Source organism: Manacus vitellinus, unplaced genomic scaffold, assembly GCF_001715985.3.
Source record: "Manacus vitellinus isolate BGI_N305 unplaced genomic scaffold, ASM171598v3 scaffold_3_pilon, whole genome shotgun sequence".
Classification (NCBI taxonomy): domain Eukaryota; kingdom Metazoa; phylum Chordata; class Aves; order Passeriformes; family Pipridae; genus Manacus; species Manacus vitellinus.
The window spans coordinates 22183570-22203359 of record NW_021940535.1 but is presented as its reverse complement, the minus strand read 5'-3'; the positions used below and the strand labels follow the sequence as shown (position 1 = coordinate 22203359).

The 19790-nt window shown below is 36.7% G+C and overlaps 1 protein-coding gene across 1 annotated transcript in view; it reads right to left on the bottom strand.

Annotated features, from left to right (window-relative positions):
- SKAP2 (src kinase associated phosphoprotein 2) overlaps positions 1–19790 on the bottom strand; it is a 107686-nt gene that overhangs the window by 39199 nt on the left and 48697 nt on the right. Inside the window, exons 4-5 of the mRNA XM_018075889.1 lie at positions 9479–9556; positions 8654–8737 (exon numbers count right to left, since the gene is read on the bottom strand). Coding sequence (XP_017931378.1) covers positions 8654–8737; positions 9479–9556 — 162 coding nt within the window. The remainder of the gene's footprint in view (positions 1–8653; positions 8738–9478; positions 9557–19790) is intronic.

Here is a 19790-nt window from a genome sequence, read left to right as displayed (position 1 = left end):
TTTGGTTTCTATTTCATGAATTTTACAAAGAACAGGGAGGTTTTTAGCAAAATGATTAAGTGATGCTTCTGGAGATAAAGTTTTATTTTAAAGGAAGATGTATATAAAAGTACATTTTCCTGTAGGATGCCTAAGGAATTCCACAGGGGGATGTTTGCAGATGGTGGTCTTATTTAGTAAGAAGTGCATGTTATGACACTTGTGTCTAGGGAAAGCCAAGAACTGGAACTTGCAAGACACGTTTCCTATAAATCAGTGTCTCTTTCAGGTTCAGTAAACCAAAGGGAAAACCTGTCTAACTTAGAACTTGCTGAGCTCCCTCCTAAACTAACCACTTCACTCAAAAAATAAACTTCAAACTCCTTTTTAAGCAATTGGAAAAGCTTCTTTTCACATTCTCCCACCCACTCCCAGATGTGCCTCCTTTCCATATGGCAGAAATACAGAATGAATTTTGTTATAAATTCAGGTGTGTGCATGTGTGTTGGTTCCAAAAGCATTTCTCTCAAAACAGCAAATGTTTAATTAGCTAATAAAAGTACTGAGCCCTACCACAGTTTATTATGTACAGCCATGTGGTTGTTTTAAAGACAATTCTACTTTTCAAAGGCTCTGGTTTATAAAAGTATCACTTACAACAGATCTGAGTTTAAATATACCGCATGTTGGGCAAGCGGCACCTGTGTACTCCTTTTGAGCTCTTCACACCAAACTCCACCTCGGATTTTATGTGCTCTGGCAGATTTTGGTGAATATTAAAAGCAAACCAAAAATGTAAAAGTGATTAAGTTTTGCAATTTCTGCAGATCACAGTGCAGCATTCAAGTGAAGATAGGCATCATGAGTCACATTTTGTGCAGGCAAACAAAGAACAAAGTAGAGTTGCATATGGAAGAAAATGCCATTCAGTGGGTTTATTTTTTTTACACAGTAGAGAAAAGCATTAATTAACAATAAGCATCAGGCACAAGAGCAAAACTGCTCTAAGTATTTCTGAATAGAACTTAGGCAAATCGAGTGTCCATTGCTTACGCTTGTCAACAAAAGGAGAAAATTCTACAGTAGACAAAATAGGGATAACTACAATTTTTGACATAATTTTGTCATATTTCTGGAAATTTAATAGGAAAAAAAATCTTTTTCCACTCCTAAGAGGGCAAAAATTGGCTAACATAGCAATATGAACATCAATGGATGTAAGAGCAGTCACCAGTCAAATACTCTTCCTAGTAATCTTATATGTGCACAGACACAAATCCTTTGTCCTTCCACCTTTTTATGAACTCTCACCCAGGGCAAGTAAATACCAAATAACACAATTATATGAGAAAATCCAGAGCACTGTTCTATTTTCTCTTCTAGTCCCTTCCCCCACAATAGGTTCTATTATGCCTTGAATAAGTCCTAATGATACAGTACTAATATTTTATATTTTCTCAATGGTCCACCCCTATATCAAACAGCACACACATGCAAAATTCATGAAACCACACCAAGGCAGATATTAGAAACAATAACTTGCAATAGGTTAACTAGGTTCCATTTTAATGAAATTCATTTTTGCCTAGGAATTTTATTGTTCCCTCACTTGTGACCTCAGGGAGAAGACCAAGTGAAACACATTAATTTCTCACTCTCCCATGCTGGAGCTTTATCAAAACCAAAAAGATAGGAACACACAGACAGAATAAACAAACACCAGGTTCAAAAGGTAAAAACATTTTGTCAAGATAAAAATTTGGCAAATATTCAAATTTAGTCTCTTGGATTATTTCTGAGACTACTTCTCTGTGACATGGATGATCCCTTTTATAGTAATAGACAGTGAACCTCGGATGATCTCTGCACTGGTACTCATTCTTTCAAAGAGAATTGCAGTTAAACATAAAGATGCCGTACTTTGGAAGGGGATGGTGCATGGTACACATATTCTATTCAATTGTTCTGGCATTTATACTGGTTTTGTCTTACCTCTCTGAACATCCCATTTCAGTGCTAATGAAAATTACCTGTATGCACCACCAAATACATATGTATATGTATCTCCTTTGCTATTAAATTTTTTCACTGACCTTTATAGCAATAGGCTAGTCATAGCATTGCTACTTTTACTTCTAATTGTCTTAGCAGTAATCTCTGATTAAAGTCCAGTGTAGTAATATGCATATACTTAAAATGTTAAAAATGAGGAAATTCTAAGACAATGAGACACTTCACAGCCCTGACTCAGAACCTACTAAAGTTGAAAGACTGTCAGTATGCATTCACACTCCCTGTAGCAGCAAGCCAGATGTAAGACCGAGTATGTCCTGAGAAATGGCTCCACAAATACGGAATGGCAGGGCACAGGCCAGCTGCAGCTCAGCTGCATGCTCTGATGGTGACAAGCAATGAAGGTCTACAAATCCCAGCTGTTCTTGCAGAATACACCTTTCCAGTTAGGATGGGAGACCAACCCCATCAGCTGATCATCATGCAGCAAACCATGACCCAGGGTAGCTGTTTGGCCAGGCACAGTAGTCAGGTGCAGGCTTGAATGAAGGGCCATCTTGGGATCATCAGACTCAACAATCATCTCAACTTTGTTTATTGGCAAAGGCTTGCAGCTAAGTAGTCCTGCAGACAGACTCGCACTTTCAGGTTAAAGCTGCCCTGTGAAGTGAGTGCCACAGTGACTTGTGTGAACTTTCACATGCAGAGTTAAATTGTTTATATCAGAAATATTTTCTGGAGACTGTGCCTTAGGGAGAATTAAACAGTTTTTGATGTTTAAAAACTTTGAAGACTAAAAGATTTTACTTGGAGACTTAAAATTAGATATAATTGGGTTTTATGGCAGGAGCCTTAGAAGTAGCTTCAAGAAGCAATTTACATTACAGAGATTTAATTTTCATTCTGAAGCCCCAAATCAGAGCCAGAATTTTGCTTAGGCAGTAACACAACAGCATACTTAGGAGGAAATAGGAAGACACATGCTAATGGAACATGCTTCTCTGAAGAATGACAACATTTTTGCTGCCTCTTATTCTCCCAAGATAGGGCTTTTCAATTCAACAACAGGAAACCCTTAAGTTGTTCCAGAACAATATAGAACAGAGATGCAAAAAGTATAATAATATCAGTCTTGTAAAAACAAAAAGGATCATGAATACCATCACGCATAAGTTATTCCACAATGAAGCCAAATCTCATTTCAGAGTTCTTTGCTCTCACCCCTCATGCTCCTCCTCTCCCCTTCTTCCCATGTCAGGTACACAACAGAAGAATAAATCTAGGTCTGTGATGATCATTTGGCAACAGGAATTTAGAATCATAAAGTGGTAGTATAGCAGAGTGGAGAGCCAGAAACTACTGATGAAAAAAGTCAAAACTAAGGTATTTTAGAGAAATAAATATGAGAGGGTTCTATTTAAAATAGTGAAAGTTCAGACCTGAATTAAATTTGAGAGCCACTTTAAACATTTTTCTTACATATAAACTTCATTCATCCAAAAAATGGTTAAATGTTGTTAACAATGGAAATAGGGCCAATATTATATTGGGGAAAGAGAGTCTCAAGGGAGGCAGAGAAAAAGGGTTTTGAAGAAACCTTGTGTAACTAAGTCCATGGGAACTTTTAAAACAAAGAAGGGTAAACCTTCAATGAGATCTTGAAATGACTGGGTTGTAAATTTGAGGCCTAAGGCACTGTGCCCATATTATTAGCACATGTAAAAAGAATTAGTGCATTCTGAAGAACAGAGAGTACTCGGATAGCAGAAAGAAAAGAAGTTGCAGAGGAAGGCATAAGGAACAAAGGCAAACAGAAAGATTTCAGAGAGTGATAAAGTATTTATAGATACTATTAGAATCTATAATTTAACTCTCTTCATCTTGAAATTAGGAGCCTGTAAGATTTTATGGTTTACATGGCTTCATGCTAAATGTAGTTTCACATACTTTTCCATGTGCAGGATGTCTGCTTTCTAAAAATAGTTAAGTGTCAGTATCTCCAAAATGGTAATTCCTTTTCCAGCTTTTGGAACAGTCCTTCCCAAATGCATGCACAGAAGTTCTTCCCTTTTAGACAGCAGATCTGAAATGTAATTGCCTTTTTTTTTTTCTTCTTCTTTCCTTTAATCTGGCCCTCTGAGAAATGGAAATTTAAAAAAAAAAAATTAAGAAATTGAGGCAATGACTGAAACACACTATTTAGGGCACCAATTTGTTTATATTCAGTTTGCTTATACCCAGTAGCTATTTTTTAAATAACACACTATTAATCACAAGTGTGCCTCTTGAGGTCTGAATTTAACAGTCTCATAACAGAAGATCCGGTATACATTAGATAGATGCCTTTGATTGCCATCACTCTGCTACAACAAAGTCCTATTGAGCATGCATAATTTCCTCTTTTGCACAAATAGATGTAGTCCACTACTGGCCTGGCCATCATTATCTTACTATTCAGAGAAATCCAAAATTATCATGTCCGTGTTAAAAGTAAAGAAATTTAAAAAAAAAAAAACTAAGATTTTTCTAAAAGCCTCTGAATCGCACTCCTCTTCAACATCATATTACTGGCAAGCAAGCAGATACCATTTTCAAGTTATAAAAATGAAAATAAATTTTTAGTGCCCATTAACAGGGGAAAAATTACCATAATGTTATCAATTACTGTCTTGCTAAACATTTAGCTGATCCTTCCAGTTTGCTGAGACAGAAGGGCATATAACATTGTGGCCTAGTGAGGAAGAAGTAATGAAGCCATTAATTCATTCATTTATAAAGCAACAAATTAACTTTCCTTCTTCACATGCACTTTGAGGTCTGAAAGGTTATCCATACCATCTCGGTGTCTGAGGACACAGGAACAGCCAGAGATCATACAGAAAAACGACAGGCAATTAGGGTAGTCAACTCAGGGTGCAACTGCATGGAAGAAAAGAAAAGAGAGGACTATAAAAGGTTTATGGAAGGAAAGACTATGAAAAGGAGGACCAGGCAAGCTTCTGGAAATCCTGCTCAGCTTTGACATTTGAACACACTCCTCTGCAATGTTGTGGGCTACAAGCCGGCAAGAGATACTGAGGCACAGGCACAAACACACATGCGCTTCCTGCAATACCTATTCCTGACATGTGATTAGGTCAAACCTTTAAGCCTTTTTCCTCCGTCTACTCCACATACCATTGATCATGAGAAAAAATGTAAGTGATTCGCTTAGACCTGTCTAAGCACAGATAAATAACATTATTTCACTACCCAAGGCTGCACCAAATGTAGGAGAAAATAGAGATAAAAACAAGGAAACAAGACAGACACCAGCCTGCAGGCATCACAACTGTTAAAAGAATGCTTGTAGTCTCTTAGGTGAACAAACACACAGCCATTTACTGTATTTTCACAGGCTTTAGCTTGTACTGTATTCTCCTGGACTAGGCCTCATCCTTCAAACTCTTCCTTACATGTGCTTATGAGCTTTATACACTTCCACACTTCTTGCTTTCCCAATATAAAAAGGAGAATGTTAGAAGAATTAAAAGCATTGTGGAAACAACAAATCTACATAAATAATAAAAAGGCATCATGTAGCCTCACATTTACCATTCAGTTACATTTCCACCGATACTGATGTGCAAAAATCAAACCTTGGCGAACAAATTACACACTGCAGCAGACACAAAATAGCCTTCACAGACTATTCATCTATCAGTCTGGTTATAAAACAGACACAGTGCAAACCAAGCCAAGATGGACCTGGAAGCCCTGCTGCCTCTCAGCTGTATGTCCCACAACACAGAGGCACTAGCACCCATTAAAACCAACACAGGCAGCAGGACTGAGTACACACAGAATCTCTGTTACTCTGAAGCAAGGTTCACCTTGACAAGGGGGAATTTGCTTGTGTTGTGTGAATCAGCCCTGGAACCTGTCAGAAACCAAGGCCCAGCTTATAGAAAACCTCCAGACATTGCACAGGCTAGGGCAGACCAGCATTGTTTATGGACACCATCCCAGGAGTGGCAGCAATCTGCACAATGCCACTCAAACACACACTTCAACACTATTGGTAAGAACCACAATTGGCAAGAACAGACATTGATTTTCTACACAGTCCAAGTTATCTGGCACAGCATCAAGGCTTACAGTAAAAGAAGGACCCAACACAATAGTGTACTATGGCAGGTACCACTGCTGGCCATAAGTTTCAGGTTTCAGTTTCAGGTTGCCAGACCTCCTCACGATTGCCTCATTGCACACATCATCCATGCTGACAATCTGCAGCTAAACCGCATGATAAACTGCAGCACATACGTTTAAAACCATTAGGATGACAGCTCAGTTTCAACAGTAAACTAGTTTCTCGTGGCTGGTATCCAGTTTCTGCACAAAGATAGCAAGTTGCTTCTGCACTGGAACCTTTATATAAGATGGCATCACAGGGCTGAAGAAAGTACCTCTGACCAGTCTAGGAAAAACCTTTTTATTCAAAGGCAAGTTCAGGAGTGATTTAGTCATTCAGTATCCGCAAGATTAAATCATTACACTATGCTGCAATAACAGCACCAGTCACATGGAGGTAGGGTAGAAATTCATGCATCTGATTTGTTTGCTTCCTCCATGAACTACTGTTTGGAGACCAACCATGCCATGCTCTCTACAACTACCTGAAAGGACATTGTAATGAGATAGGGGTCAATCTCTTCTCCCAAGTAACAAGTGACAGGACAAGAGGAAATGGTCTCAAGTTGCACCAGGTTCAGACTGGATATTAGAAACAATTTTTTCACTGAAAGGGTTGTCAATTATGGGAACAGGCTGCCCAGAGAAGTGGTGGAGTTACCGTCCCTGGAGGTATTTAAAAGATATGTAAACATGGCTCTTAGGGACATGGTTTAGTGATGGACTTGGCAGTGCCGGGTTTATGTTTGGACTCAATGATCTTAGAAATGATTCTATGATTCTAAAAAATTTCCATGGGCTATTTGCCCCTCCCATATCCTTACTTTATGGTTAGGAGAACCTTCCTCAAAAAATCTGCATTCTACAAAAGCTGTAAATGTATAAGCCAAACATTTGTATATAGATTCCTAAAGGAAAGAGATCCCACAGAATATCACAATTCCTAACAGGACACCAATCTTTTGAGTGCTAGGGAACATACTTCCATGTATCTTAAATTTCAGCACAGGTATTATAAGTTTCAACACAGATTTCATAATCAGGTTGTTGCAAAAGAAAAAAAAAAAGATAGAAAAACAGCAGGTGGGCAACTTTCCTGCCCTAATTCAAAATCCATATGCTAGAAAGCATAAATAAACTAACGAGCATAGCCACAAGGAAAATATGTTAAAAAAACACAACCTTGTTTTTCTAAAAAATAGCAGATAAAAAATACAAATATTTTAAAATGCAGAAAAATCTTCATGAACTAGCAATATATTCTGAAAAAAAATTGCTGCTTTTAAAGTACTAGGCAACGTATAACTATATATATAAACAAACAGCACATGATCATTTTCCAGTGAAAGAAATAAATCAGTACTGACAAATCAGTGTTATGCCACACCTCCAAAAAAATTTTCAATACAGATCGTTTATGTTTTTGAAGTTTGACCAATCTGTAAATCCTAAGGAAAGAATAAAGAAGAAAATGGAACATTTCACAGATATACTAACAGAACTCTGAAAACAGAATATGATGGGAAACCGTAGCAAAATGAAAACCAGACTTAGAATTAGACTGTTACTTTATTTCTTTTGTTTTTAAAGAGAAGATGAGTTTAAATGAGTTTAAATGAAACAAACTGGAGCAAATTAAATTATTCTTTGAAGGAAAAAAACCACAAAATAACTCAAATATAAGAAAAACAGAAGAAGAAGAAAAAAAAAACTTCAATGGAAAGTTTGCCTGGGAATTTTTTGGGATGATAAAAAAAAGACAGTTGTACTTTTAAAATTTACTCAGATATATTTCTGTATCATTTGCTCTACCCTTAAACACCAAATGCACATGGCAAACAATTTAAAGAATGTTTTGACTGTCAATTTTAAAAATTCAAAGTGATATACAAATATTTATACCAGATTCCAGATTCTTTCTAAACTGGCCATTAAAAGTCACCTTCAGAACTTAGCTTAAGCTTCCACTGCTGGCTTTTAGTTAAATACATTACTTAATTTCTATCTTTTCCAGAACTATATAAAAAGAAACAAGCAACTTCACTATGCACCTTTTGGACTAATATTTTCCTGGATAGAACCATCTCTGAAGAACTCAGAAGTTTTAACTATTACAGGATGTTTTAAAATTAATATACTTTGGAGAGAAAGAACATTTTATGTCTAGTAAAACAGTTGAGTACCATACTATCATACTATCAAGCCAGCTGTTATTGGCACACAAAGTAGCTTTATAAGAAATTTACTCTTGTTTTTCTTCAATTTCTCTGCTTTAGAAAACAAGTACATCATTTACAGGTTCTGAAGAATATTTACACATTTTGAAAATTCACAGCACTGCTTTAGAACTGTTTAAAAGAGAACTTTCTTTTAGAAGTTTCATCTTATTTCTTAAAATGACCTTTGATTTGCAGTTTCCAACTCCACTAAAGTTTTTATATTCTTTTGTGCATTAAAACATAATTTTTATAATAAATATTATAAGTACCTTTGTCACTTCCATAATAGTAGAAGATCGTCTTACTGATAGCACACCAACGCTTCTGCCATTCAAAGCCAAGAAAACTGTGATCTGAAATTAATATAATCTGTGTTATATCAATTTATGTCATTACTGAACACAAATATGCTACTTCTTTACAAGGGTGAGGTAAGAGGGAGGAGGAGTCAGGAAAGACACTAAGGAAAGGAAACAAAATCTGGATATGAAGAAGAGAAATGTATGGCACTGAGAAGGAAATTAGAAATAAAAATTGGTGCTAAGAAAACAAACGGGAATTTGAAATCATATAAAGAGAGAAGTCATGTGTAACATTAAATATAAGGAAATAATGAAAAATTTCCTAAATATTTCCTAGAGTTATTGCAGCATTAAGTGGGTATTAAAGTGACAATATAAGATTTATTGAATCAAGGTAAATATTGACTGAACCAAAGCTGAGATCAATATTTGCCCTCTTGAAGGAAAATAAATCTTGATGTTCACTGAAACATGAAGTCAACATATGGTACTTTTACATAGGTTCCTAATGTTTTCTTCAAAAATACCTGAAAGTGTCTGAATTATGGCTGACAGTGGAGTTTCACTGCATGATTTTGTTAGTCAATAAAGAAACAGGATTTTCTTTTAATACTATGGGAGCAATTATGTGTTATGCTTCTTTTGCATAACAATGCTTGAACACTTCAGCTTCTACTCATTTTATTTATCACTCCTGTATAAAGTTATTCATGTGCATAACTTTAAATACAGGTATATAGACTTCTCAGAAATGAAATATGCACTAACTTTAACGAAGACAGCTAGACTTACCTTTTCTACGTTTTTCCAAGTATCCAGCCTTCAGAACAAACTGAAGATCCTGAGCTGCAACAGGAGGAAACTGATTCCCTGAAAGAAAAACAAATTCTATAAAGCACTGCTTTTCAAGAAAAAATGCTATTGTAGCATTAGTAAAATTATGGATTTTACCCTCTCAATATGCAGGAGCAACATAAGAAGGAAAAAAATTATTCTAATAACTACTATGCCAGAATATTTTAAGTAAAAAAACCCTCTAGCTATCAATGTCAGAGCTGTTGCTACTGTCCTCACTGCTTTAGTAAGGACAAAATACAGCTGTGTAGCAGGCCCTGCAAGTCTCAGAAGGAAAAATATGTAATTAAACATGATACAGCAACTTTGTTTTGAACATGGTCTGTAAAGCAAGTTGGATAATGAAAGCACTAAGTTTTCAAATCTGCAAACAAAATCAAGAGTCACAATTCAACACGATTAAATCAGAAATGTGGCTTTCAATACCAGCTTTGTACAAAAATATCTGGAAGCAACATATAAGGTGAGGACCCTCTATTACATGCCTACAAAAAGGGAAACCAGATGAAGAGATTATAAAAGGTGATGCCTGCTGTTGACAGATATTACCTAATTTGCCATATGACACAAAGGTACTGCCTAGAGGACCTGTAAGGTGATAGTGGATAAACCAAAAACATCACACAGAAGTCTACAAAATTGTTGACTTACAGACACTAATTTTAGACTGTAGAATATGCCTGCATCCACAAAATGATGAACATGGTTTACCTGTGTTTTTTCCATTTTCTCAACACTAATTCGTAGCCAGAAGCATAAGACTGGCCAGTCAACCTTGTCTCAACTTAAAATAAAAATTCAAATATCAGAAATTTGTGTCTTCCATCCTACATCCTTTTCTTCCTGAAAGAGCAGAATCATGATTTAAATGGAACTCCTGGTATTAAGAACAGGAATATGTTGGATGTGTCTAATATTTAACATGTATATAAATATCATACTGCTTACCCCAAGCAAAAAAAAGCAGAATAAAAGGTATTCCTGTGCTGCTGGGTTTTTTAAGTGCATCTGAGCAACACAGTGAAGTTCCTACTACTTATTATCATTAAATATTCATAAGTCACTGTAGATAGGTGGCAAGTTTACAAGGCAGCAATTATTTATCAAAATATATGTAATCTCGTTACATTCTACTAATATAAACATACAAAAAAGGACTGATATCAGCAGATAAACCCTGTGCTAAAAACACAAATTTAAACTATGCAGTTTGGGTTAAAGATCAACTGTCTGACCTCAAACCATGAACACCACCTCTGGAAGGTCAATTTCCTGGATATTTAGGTTGTTTTAGGGTTTTTTTTAATCAGTGTCCACAAATGAATTCCTTTATGGTGGTCTTATTTAAATATAGTTGTAATAGGAAAAATACAAGAAAAAGAGATAGGAGGATGTAGAGAATGCTATTTTTTAAAGTTATGAAAATACTTAAAATGAAAAGGCATTCTTTAAATAATACAACTGGCTCTTTAGACAACAAAATATTTTGTTGGATACCATAAGATAGTGGACGGAATTTTATACAGACAGAATTTGATATTTCCATTTAATTTTTTTATTAATACTACTTTTAAAGATCAGGAGTACACTAACTTCTATTTCAGGTTCTGTGGAATATTGTGTTAAAAATACAAGAGTTATGGTTGCATGTACATGCACTATAAAATGATGCAGCTGGCCCCCCTTGCTTGATAATATGCAATCACTGCGCAACATTAAATGAGAATTTAACACAAAGACAATCACTGGTTGGTATGTGATAGGTTTGATAGTTACTTAAAGGATGATCTAATGATGGTATTATGAGTGGGGGAGGTGAAGAGTTTTACAAATATACATCGTGTGCTGCTTTATATTGGTCATTGGGAGGCATCAGTGTGCAACACTTACAGCTTTACCTCACCCTGTAGGGCTCATTTTAGAACACTGCAACCCCACAGATGTGGAAGACATAAAACCTAATTAAACAAACAAAAAAAAGCAGTTCACTCTTAAATTTAAGAATTTCAACTGCTAGTTTGATCTAATTTTATCCAATATTGTTTGTATCAGTTTGGGTTTTGATGAGGAAGGTTGGCCAGTGACCATTTAGTGAAGAGTCAAATCAAATGGGACAATACAGTCCCAGAGAACCACATCATTTGGGGACTCCTTAATGTTATTCTGTTATCTGAACTGACTACTTCATAGTGGAAAAATTCCACTCTCAGTTTTGCTACTTCTGCTGAGACAAGTCGGGATAAATCTGATTATGGGATTTTATGAAAGCACATTTATTTTGCATAGGGCACTAAAAGCTTGTGAGGAAAGCAACATGCATGAAAAAAAGGCAGCCTTCCACTGTCTGGTGGAAAGAAGTCCTCCTCCCACCCTCAACCCGTAAGGAAGCCAGTTCCTTTTTCTGTTCTTCAAAGGAACTGAGGCAGTAACTCCACAAAAGAAGCTGAAGCTGGCCAGCCCCACTGCCACTCACAGTCTTTAAGTACCTGAAGCAGAAACAGATCACATGCATATTATCATCCTTCTGTCAGAGAAGCCTGGGAACCAAAAAATACGATGGAGCTTTAATGGAAGGGCAAGAGAAACAGACCCAATTGTAATATCCCAAGACACATACAGCTGTATAAGAGAGAAAAAGCATAAATCTGGTTAAATTCCTCCTTTCATTGCCCTGTACCTCCAGAAGGAAAGGGAGGGAGAATAAGTAGTATGAAAAGTATAAAGGAAAGAGAAAGAACCACCTCCTCCCACATTCCCATGAACCACAGGTGTTGCACATATGTGGTGGGAAGAAAGCACAAACACGGATACCCTTGCCCCTGTACTGCAACAAAAACAACCTTGGGAAGAAAGAATAGAGAATGACATCTTCCTTACAGTTATGCCTAGAGTCTAAACTGTGTCATCTGTCCACCTTTCTTCAATTTTTTTCATTCCTTTACTGTCTTGTCCACATCTCAAACATGATTTAGCGTGAACTGCAACCCTAGATGTGGGAACTCCCAGTCGAAAGCTTGGAATTTATGTAGCAGTTGGGTTTTGCAGTTGCTTTCAATCAGAATTGCTTCCCCATTCATTTGAAATAGATCAGGCTTGACACAAATCTCATAAAAAAGTATCACTAAAGCAGTGCTTTTTTATAGTAAAGAAGCATTTGTTTACATTACACCAGCAGCTGAGATCAGAGACTCATTAGTTGACTGCTGCATGAGACTTGGAATAAGGCAGCTCCTTCTATAAAGAATCTGTTTAAGACAGAGAAATACTGCCAAAAAAGATGGCATTACTATTTTATTTAAATAAAGAACCATGAAGCAAATTAAACAACATGCTTCAAATCACATAGTCCTTTAGAGTTCAGAGCTCTGAATTTCCCATGTTATACTCCCATGTATGCGCCAGGATGTCTTCATGACAAGGAGAATTTTCCCCTTCCCTCATGAATGCAGGTGAAATGGCCTGAATTCCAGTTTTCTGTAACTTCACTGGAGACTGTCCAACATAAGAAATTAAATGTAGAGATGCAAGGAGTTTGCATCCTGGGGATGCAAGAGAGAACCTACTGATGCATCTTTCTTGGGTGTGTCGGTGTTTGTTGCCAAGAAACTTACGGTCAAGCTGGGTACTAGGTCAGAGCAAAATTTCTCTCCCAAAATCAGACCAGCAGAGATCACTGCGTCTTTCCACCTACTTCCTAGCCCTGTGTAGTCTGTTTCCAGATATGACTCAAGGATTTAGAAACAAAGATGTTATAAGGCCCGTAGTCTTCCCTAGTTTCTCCTCTGGTACACTGTAGTTTTTGAAGTCAATTTTAAATACCAAAGAGAAAAGTAGCACTCTGAGTCAAGAAGTGTTCTGTGGCTTGCATCTGTGTGAGTTTACATGTGGAGAAAGGTACAACAATTGCTTTTGTGTACTCTTCTGGACCTAATTTCTTCTGTGTCATTGCCCAGACAGTGGTGGGCAAGCACAGAGTTAAGGATACAAGAAAGGTCTCATTTCCATTCCTGAGTTTCTACCTCACAAATAATATTTTGAGCCTTATTCCTTTGATGTGAAGATCAGATCAATACTATCCTATACTTTGGGAGATTATTATCTCGCATCCCAATACACAGTATAAAATAAGAGAGGTCCATCTGCTTTATGTTAAAGGTTTTCCTTCATTCTTGACCACCCACTCACATAAGAATCTCCCATAATAATTTCTCTTCCTATCCTGGTGGGAATTACTCCAATGTACTCCAAATTAAAATCTGCAAGTTATACTCCACATGCATGATGTGTAAAAAAGCCATCAAAGACCAGATCAAAATATTTATGAGTCCTAAACTTTCACGTCTTAGAGAAAAGTATATTATATGTATAATACACCGGATTCTTCCTCTTGGTTCTAGGCACTCTTGCGCCAAGTGAGCAGCTGGCAGTTATTGTAATACTATTTCTGCCAGGCTAAAAATTCCTCCAGTGAAAAGAAAGTGAAATGATCTCATTCAAGCATAAAGTCAGTCCTTCTACTTGACTTCAGAAAAACATTAATGTTATTAATGTAGGTGTACTAATGTACAGGTTCCGCTGCACAAATCCCACAAACACAGAGTACCTTGTGACTTAAGAAAGACTTCCAACTACGGCTTATGGCATGACTACAATTTTTGCAACTTGGTAATCTAACAGTCAAAAGCCTGAATGATGCAATCTTTTTTTTCACTCTGCTGCAACAGTGAACTTGGTCCATTACTTAAAAACAGTTTCATCAGTGTCACTTCACAGCATGAAATTCAATCACTCCACCTGGAATTTTGATTTTTGGAGGACCCAAAGTTGTTAAAATTTCCTTCTGTACACAAAATAAATAAAACAAAACCAGGTTGTATTATTCTGCACTGTCTACCAATAGGAATATTTTTTTACTACTGCAATGTGGGCTAAGGAATACATAAAGCAAGAAATACTTAGAGGTCAATGCATTCCAAAGAAGTGTTTAGCATGCTTATGGGAATTTAAACAGGCAAAGTGGAGATAAGTGTAATTCAGTAACAGCTAAGTGGTTGATTACAGCTTGCTTTCCTAGTAGAAGACCAGTGGTTTAACCACTATAATGGCAAAGACTTCTTGCTCAAATAAGAATAATTTTATTTTCTTCAGTCCTTGTAAAAGAAAGCTGCCAGGAAAAAATACATTAGTTTGATTATATGGAGGAAACAGTGGTTGCTATTTCTTTATCTTCTTCTAACTAAAAAAAAATAATAATATGAACACTATTATTGAAAAATTATTTTTTCAGCTTCCTTTCTATTGTGCTGAAGACCCTTAGTGTCATCTGTGAATGTACTGAGGGGTGCACTTGATCCCCTCATCCAAATCATCAATAAAGACACTGAATAGGATTAGTCCCAGTACTGAGCCAACTGGATGTAACTCCATTCACCATCACTCTCTGATCCCAGCCAGCCAGCCAGTTTTTTACCCAGCAAGGAGTGCACCTGTACAGTCCATGAGCTGCCAGCTGCTCCAGGAGAATACAGTAGGAGACAGTATCTCAGGCTTTACTGAAGTCCAAGTAGACAACATCCACAGGCTTTCCCTCATCCACTAGGTGGGTCGTCTGGTCAGAAAAGGAGATCAGGTTGGTCAAGCAGGATCTGCCTTTCCTAAATCCCTGCTGGTTGGACCTGATCCCCCAGTTGTCCTGTATGTGCTGCATGATGACACTCAAGATGATCTGTTCCATACCTTTCCTCGGCACTGAGGTTAGGCTGACAGGCCTCCTCCTCCTGGTCCTTCTGACTTTCTAATTTTCTCTCTACATGGCCTAATGACATCTTTGTCCTCTTCCTGAGTTGCCCGTCCCTTCTTCCAAAGGTCATAAACTCCATTTTTTCCCCTGAGTTCCAGTGAAAGTTGTTCAGCTAGGCTGGTCTTCTTCCCTGCTAGCTCATCTTTTGGCACGTAGGGACAGCTTGCTCCTGCAGCAAATGTAGAAAATAGGGCATTTTGCCTTCAAGCTCAGGTCTTTTATGCTATCTCTCAGGTTGACATTCTAAATTGGCAGAGATATTCCAAAAATATTTGTGTTAAAGTTGAGCAACGAAGGAGTAATGTTTCTAGCAACACAAAAAAGTAATTTCATCTTCTTTTCCTCCCTCCTACGCCATTTCTCATACACTTCTCCAAAATTTCTTCATATCTCTCCATTTCATTTGGAAATACAGCATTTACCCCCTTTTAATAGCTACTACAGAGGGATTCAATTATCTTCGAATGTGTATATAGCAATACACTGGGGTCACATCTGTTGCACAAGCACTGTGAATCTAGGCTAAAGAGGACGTGGTTTACTTTCATATGCATATCTTCTCCCTACATTTACTTTTTTATTAAAGAGAAGATTAATGTATAGTGAATTTAAAAAAAATCCTATTTCCTAGAATTTTCTGATTAAAGAAAAGTTATCAGTAGGAAGATAACACAGAATTTCATTAGCTTCATTAACTGTCCTGAACATTTTCATAAAGACTACTTCAGTGTTTTGCAAATATAGAAGGCTGGTAGCTCTGAATTAGTCTAAGATGCAAGAATGAAAAGATAAATATTAAAGAAAACACATTTCATTCCGGAGAATAAATATAATGAAAATGTTTAGCTTTTGAAACATTGGTTCACAAAAAGTTAGCTTTTTGGTCTTCAAAGTGCTCATTCCAAAGACTGCCTAGTCTATGAAGTTTTACTCTGGAGCCATGCCCAGCACTACTCATTGTGCTCTCTATTAGTTTAGAATAATTTTCACAGAATAATTTGCCTTGATATATTCCTCTAAGAAGGGCCAGCAGTGTATTTCATTAAAGAATACTCAAAGCAGTGTCATCTGTTTCTACTTTTAATTCTGTCTAATTTGGGATATGAAGTTTGGGTTACAAACACTAATACCACACCCTCAGATGCCTAAATACTGAGTATTTCTTCTGGACTCCTCTCTTAGAAGGACAGTGGTATGAGCCTTTCTCTTCCCTTTGTTCCTGTAAGCAGAGGAGAAGGCAGTGGGCCAGGCAGCCTAAAAACCACTGCAATGGATGTTTTACAGAAACATCTAGTTCTTTTAATCAGTTAGCATGCTTGAGATCTGTCTCTTTTTGTCATTTTCATTTAGCCCCTAATTATATAACTGTGTATTTAGTTATATTACATTTTAAAAATCTTATATCTATGGCTTCTCGATCCTCATCTGTTTTCTGAGCAAAGTTTCTTAAGTAGTTGTAAAATATTTCATTTCACAAAGACATTTTCTTTTTTTTTTTTAACAAATTATAGGAGTCAGCCAGTTAGACTCTATTCACCAGGATCCACAGCCTAATGGAATTATCCTGGGTCACGTACTCCCCACCCAAACCAAACTCTGAATTTATAAACCAATTTATGCATTCTTTTGATGGCTTTCAAATTGGTTATAAAATACCCACATTTTGCAGAGCATCTTAATGTACAGAGGAATTCACGGCTTTCACCCCTTGGTCTAGATTTGATTTTCACACAGGTATTTATTAAAATTTCACAAATGACACCCATGGCACATGGAGGTCGGGGGGAGTGATTTCTGATGTGAGCAGGCATTATCCCCCAGGGATATAAAAGAGGCCACTGCATGCTTCACAGGAGCAGCGTTCCTGCTTCTGCTGTTTCTCAAAGATTCTGAGACAAGAAGACAGAAAGAAGATAGAGCAGCAAAGAAAAGGTCTCTTGTACAAAGTCTCTCACTCACACCACTGTAAGGCATAAAATTGTAAAAGTTTTGCTTAAATCCCTCCAAGGATAATTAAAGTTTACTCAGTCATTTCAGCACAAGAGAGAAAGGTTTCAGTCACCCAGAAGCTCACACTACAGATATGAGAAAAGTGCATAAGTGGCAGAAACTGGCAATACAAATTTTGCCTATGCAATAAGAAGCTCAGCTTTCTACTTTATTATGAGAAATAAAGTAGGCAGGAAAACACAGAGATAAAAACAATGTCTCTGCTTTGCAGATAGAACCAAGTCAAAACAGACCATCATGGATCAATTAGAGGCACTGGGAATTCTCATGAAATGATGCAGGCAAGCTGAAATTTCCCAGCATCATCTCACAGACAAGCACACACATCCAATTTTGATTAGAAACCCTAAGTAAAGACTCGGAATATCTACATGATAGCTTGAACCACAGAAGGTGCTGTTAGCTAATCAGAGAAAATTAAAAGGCCAAGAATAAAGAGTCTACAGCTGGAGTACGACCAGCATGATGTCAAATTGCATATGGATAGCATCTTTAACCACATCGTGATTCTTGTATTCCCAGATGACTATGAGGAAGAAAGTCCTACAGGTTTACCAAACGCAAGTTAGAAGTTAGCAATTAATATGTCCAGGGGAAAAATACAATTTTTAGCTTAACATCTAAAACATCTGGAAAAGGTAATACTACAATTGTACACTGCAATTTACTACTATTTTTAAATAGCCACCTGGTAAGCATAAGAATCCCTTGGAAATACCCATTATCTGCAGCACCTTAAGAAAAATCTACAGTAATCGGAAGTTCCCTATTACTTTTCTGATTTTGTCACAATGTTTTGAATTAGTACTTTTCAATTTCATCTTTGGGCAATTGGCAGATTTTGTTCAGTAAATAAGCCTAAACTGAGACCAAGCAATGACAACTATTTAACTGAACAGGAGAATGATCTAATATGTTTAGGCAGAAAAATTGTCAAATGTCATTTATTGCAAAGCTAAACAATGAATTTCCAATTTATATTTCAAAATTCGTAGTACATGTTCTCATAGTTTCAGCGTCCTAGAAATTGAAGTGTTTATTACTCAACAATATTTTGACAGATCTACAAAGCTCACTACAGAGTGAACTCTGTGACTCTTACCCAAATTTTCGTAATGCAATGCAAGATAGATTTTCCAAAAATCACACAAAAAGCATATAAATATTCTTCCTCCTAATTTTATAATTTCCCAATTTTTTGCCCTGTCTCCTCTCCTATGTTCCATTGTGTATACATCCTTTTCTAAATTGTTCTGTTTCTTGTTCCAGAAGCTAGTTTTAGCCCCTTTTAAAAAGTCTTAAAAAAAAAAAAAAAAAAAAAAAAAAAAAAAAAAACTAAAACAGTACAGTTTGGGAAGTGTCAAACACAGCTAAAAAGAAAAATCATCCAATGTGAATTTCAATCTGTGAGAGGGATATTTGAGCAGGGGAGCATTTTAACTACTGCTCTGATCAGAAGCGCTAACACACTGTAAATACACTAAGCAATACCAAAGAAATCCTGGGAAAGAAGGAAATTCTCAGACTAACACAAAAACCTCCAATGTAAATTGCATGAAGTTTTATATATGGAAGTCACTTATGCCAACTGGCAGCCCTCTCAGATTAGCTGTGTAGTCTGCAAAGTTCCAACTGTTCTGACTCCTGGCCAAAGGCCTGGCCTGCTAAGCTCTTGAAAGGAAACATACGTACACACGTTGAGCATTTCAAATGCTCCAACAGCTCATATCCTTAATCAGAAAAAGTTTTAACATTAACTGGTGGGAGCTGAAAAATCTTTCATCTGTACAAAAGAAGAGATGTGAATTCCTATAGTCAGCTAAAAACACATCTTTAAAAGTGGCAGTTGCAGATTTCAATGAAGAGGTCCTTGAAAGCCAGTTTTCATTTTCCACATTTTATGTATTCCTGCAAACACAAAATGGCTTGAATGTTCTGCCTCAGTACCTCATTTTTGATACATTTCTTCTACTACTGATAATTTAAGTAAAAAGCTATGCTCGGTGATCAGTGAACTATCACACTCCAAGTTTCTCTGCATTTGAAAGCAAATTTGGTTTAAGATGGAGGTATGAATTTACACTGCAGTCTGCATGTAAAGACAAGCTTTTTAAAAATAATAACAAAAGAAGAAAGTATCATACAAGCCTTTCAAGTTTTCCTACTGCAGCACACAAAATGCAGATCAAGTATCATTCAGCATGTAGAAGTAGGAAGCTCTGGTAGAATTACAGTCTCCTGCAATGATAACATTGCACTTACAAAAATCAATCTACAGAGCAAGACCATAAGAAAAAAATCGAAAGTGACTAACACAGTGCCTTTATTTTCAAGTACTCTGAAAGAGGTAATAAAGAGGTAATAAAATTCCAAAGGTTTTATGGTTGAAAAAACACATTCCTATTTTCATACCTCCTCTCACGAGAAGGCTGCTACCAC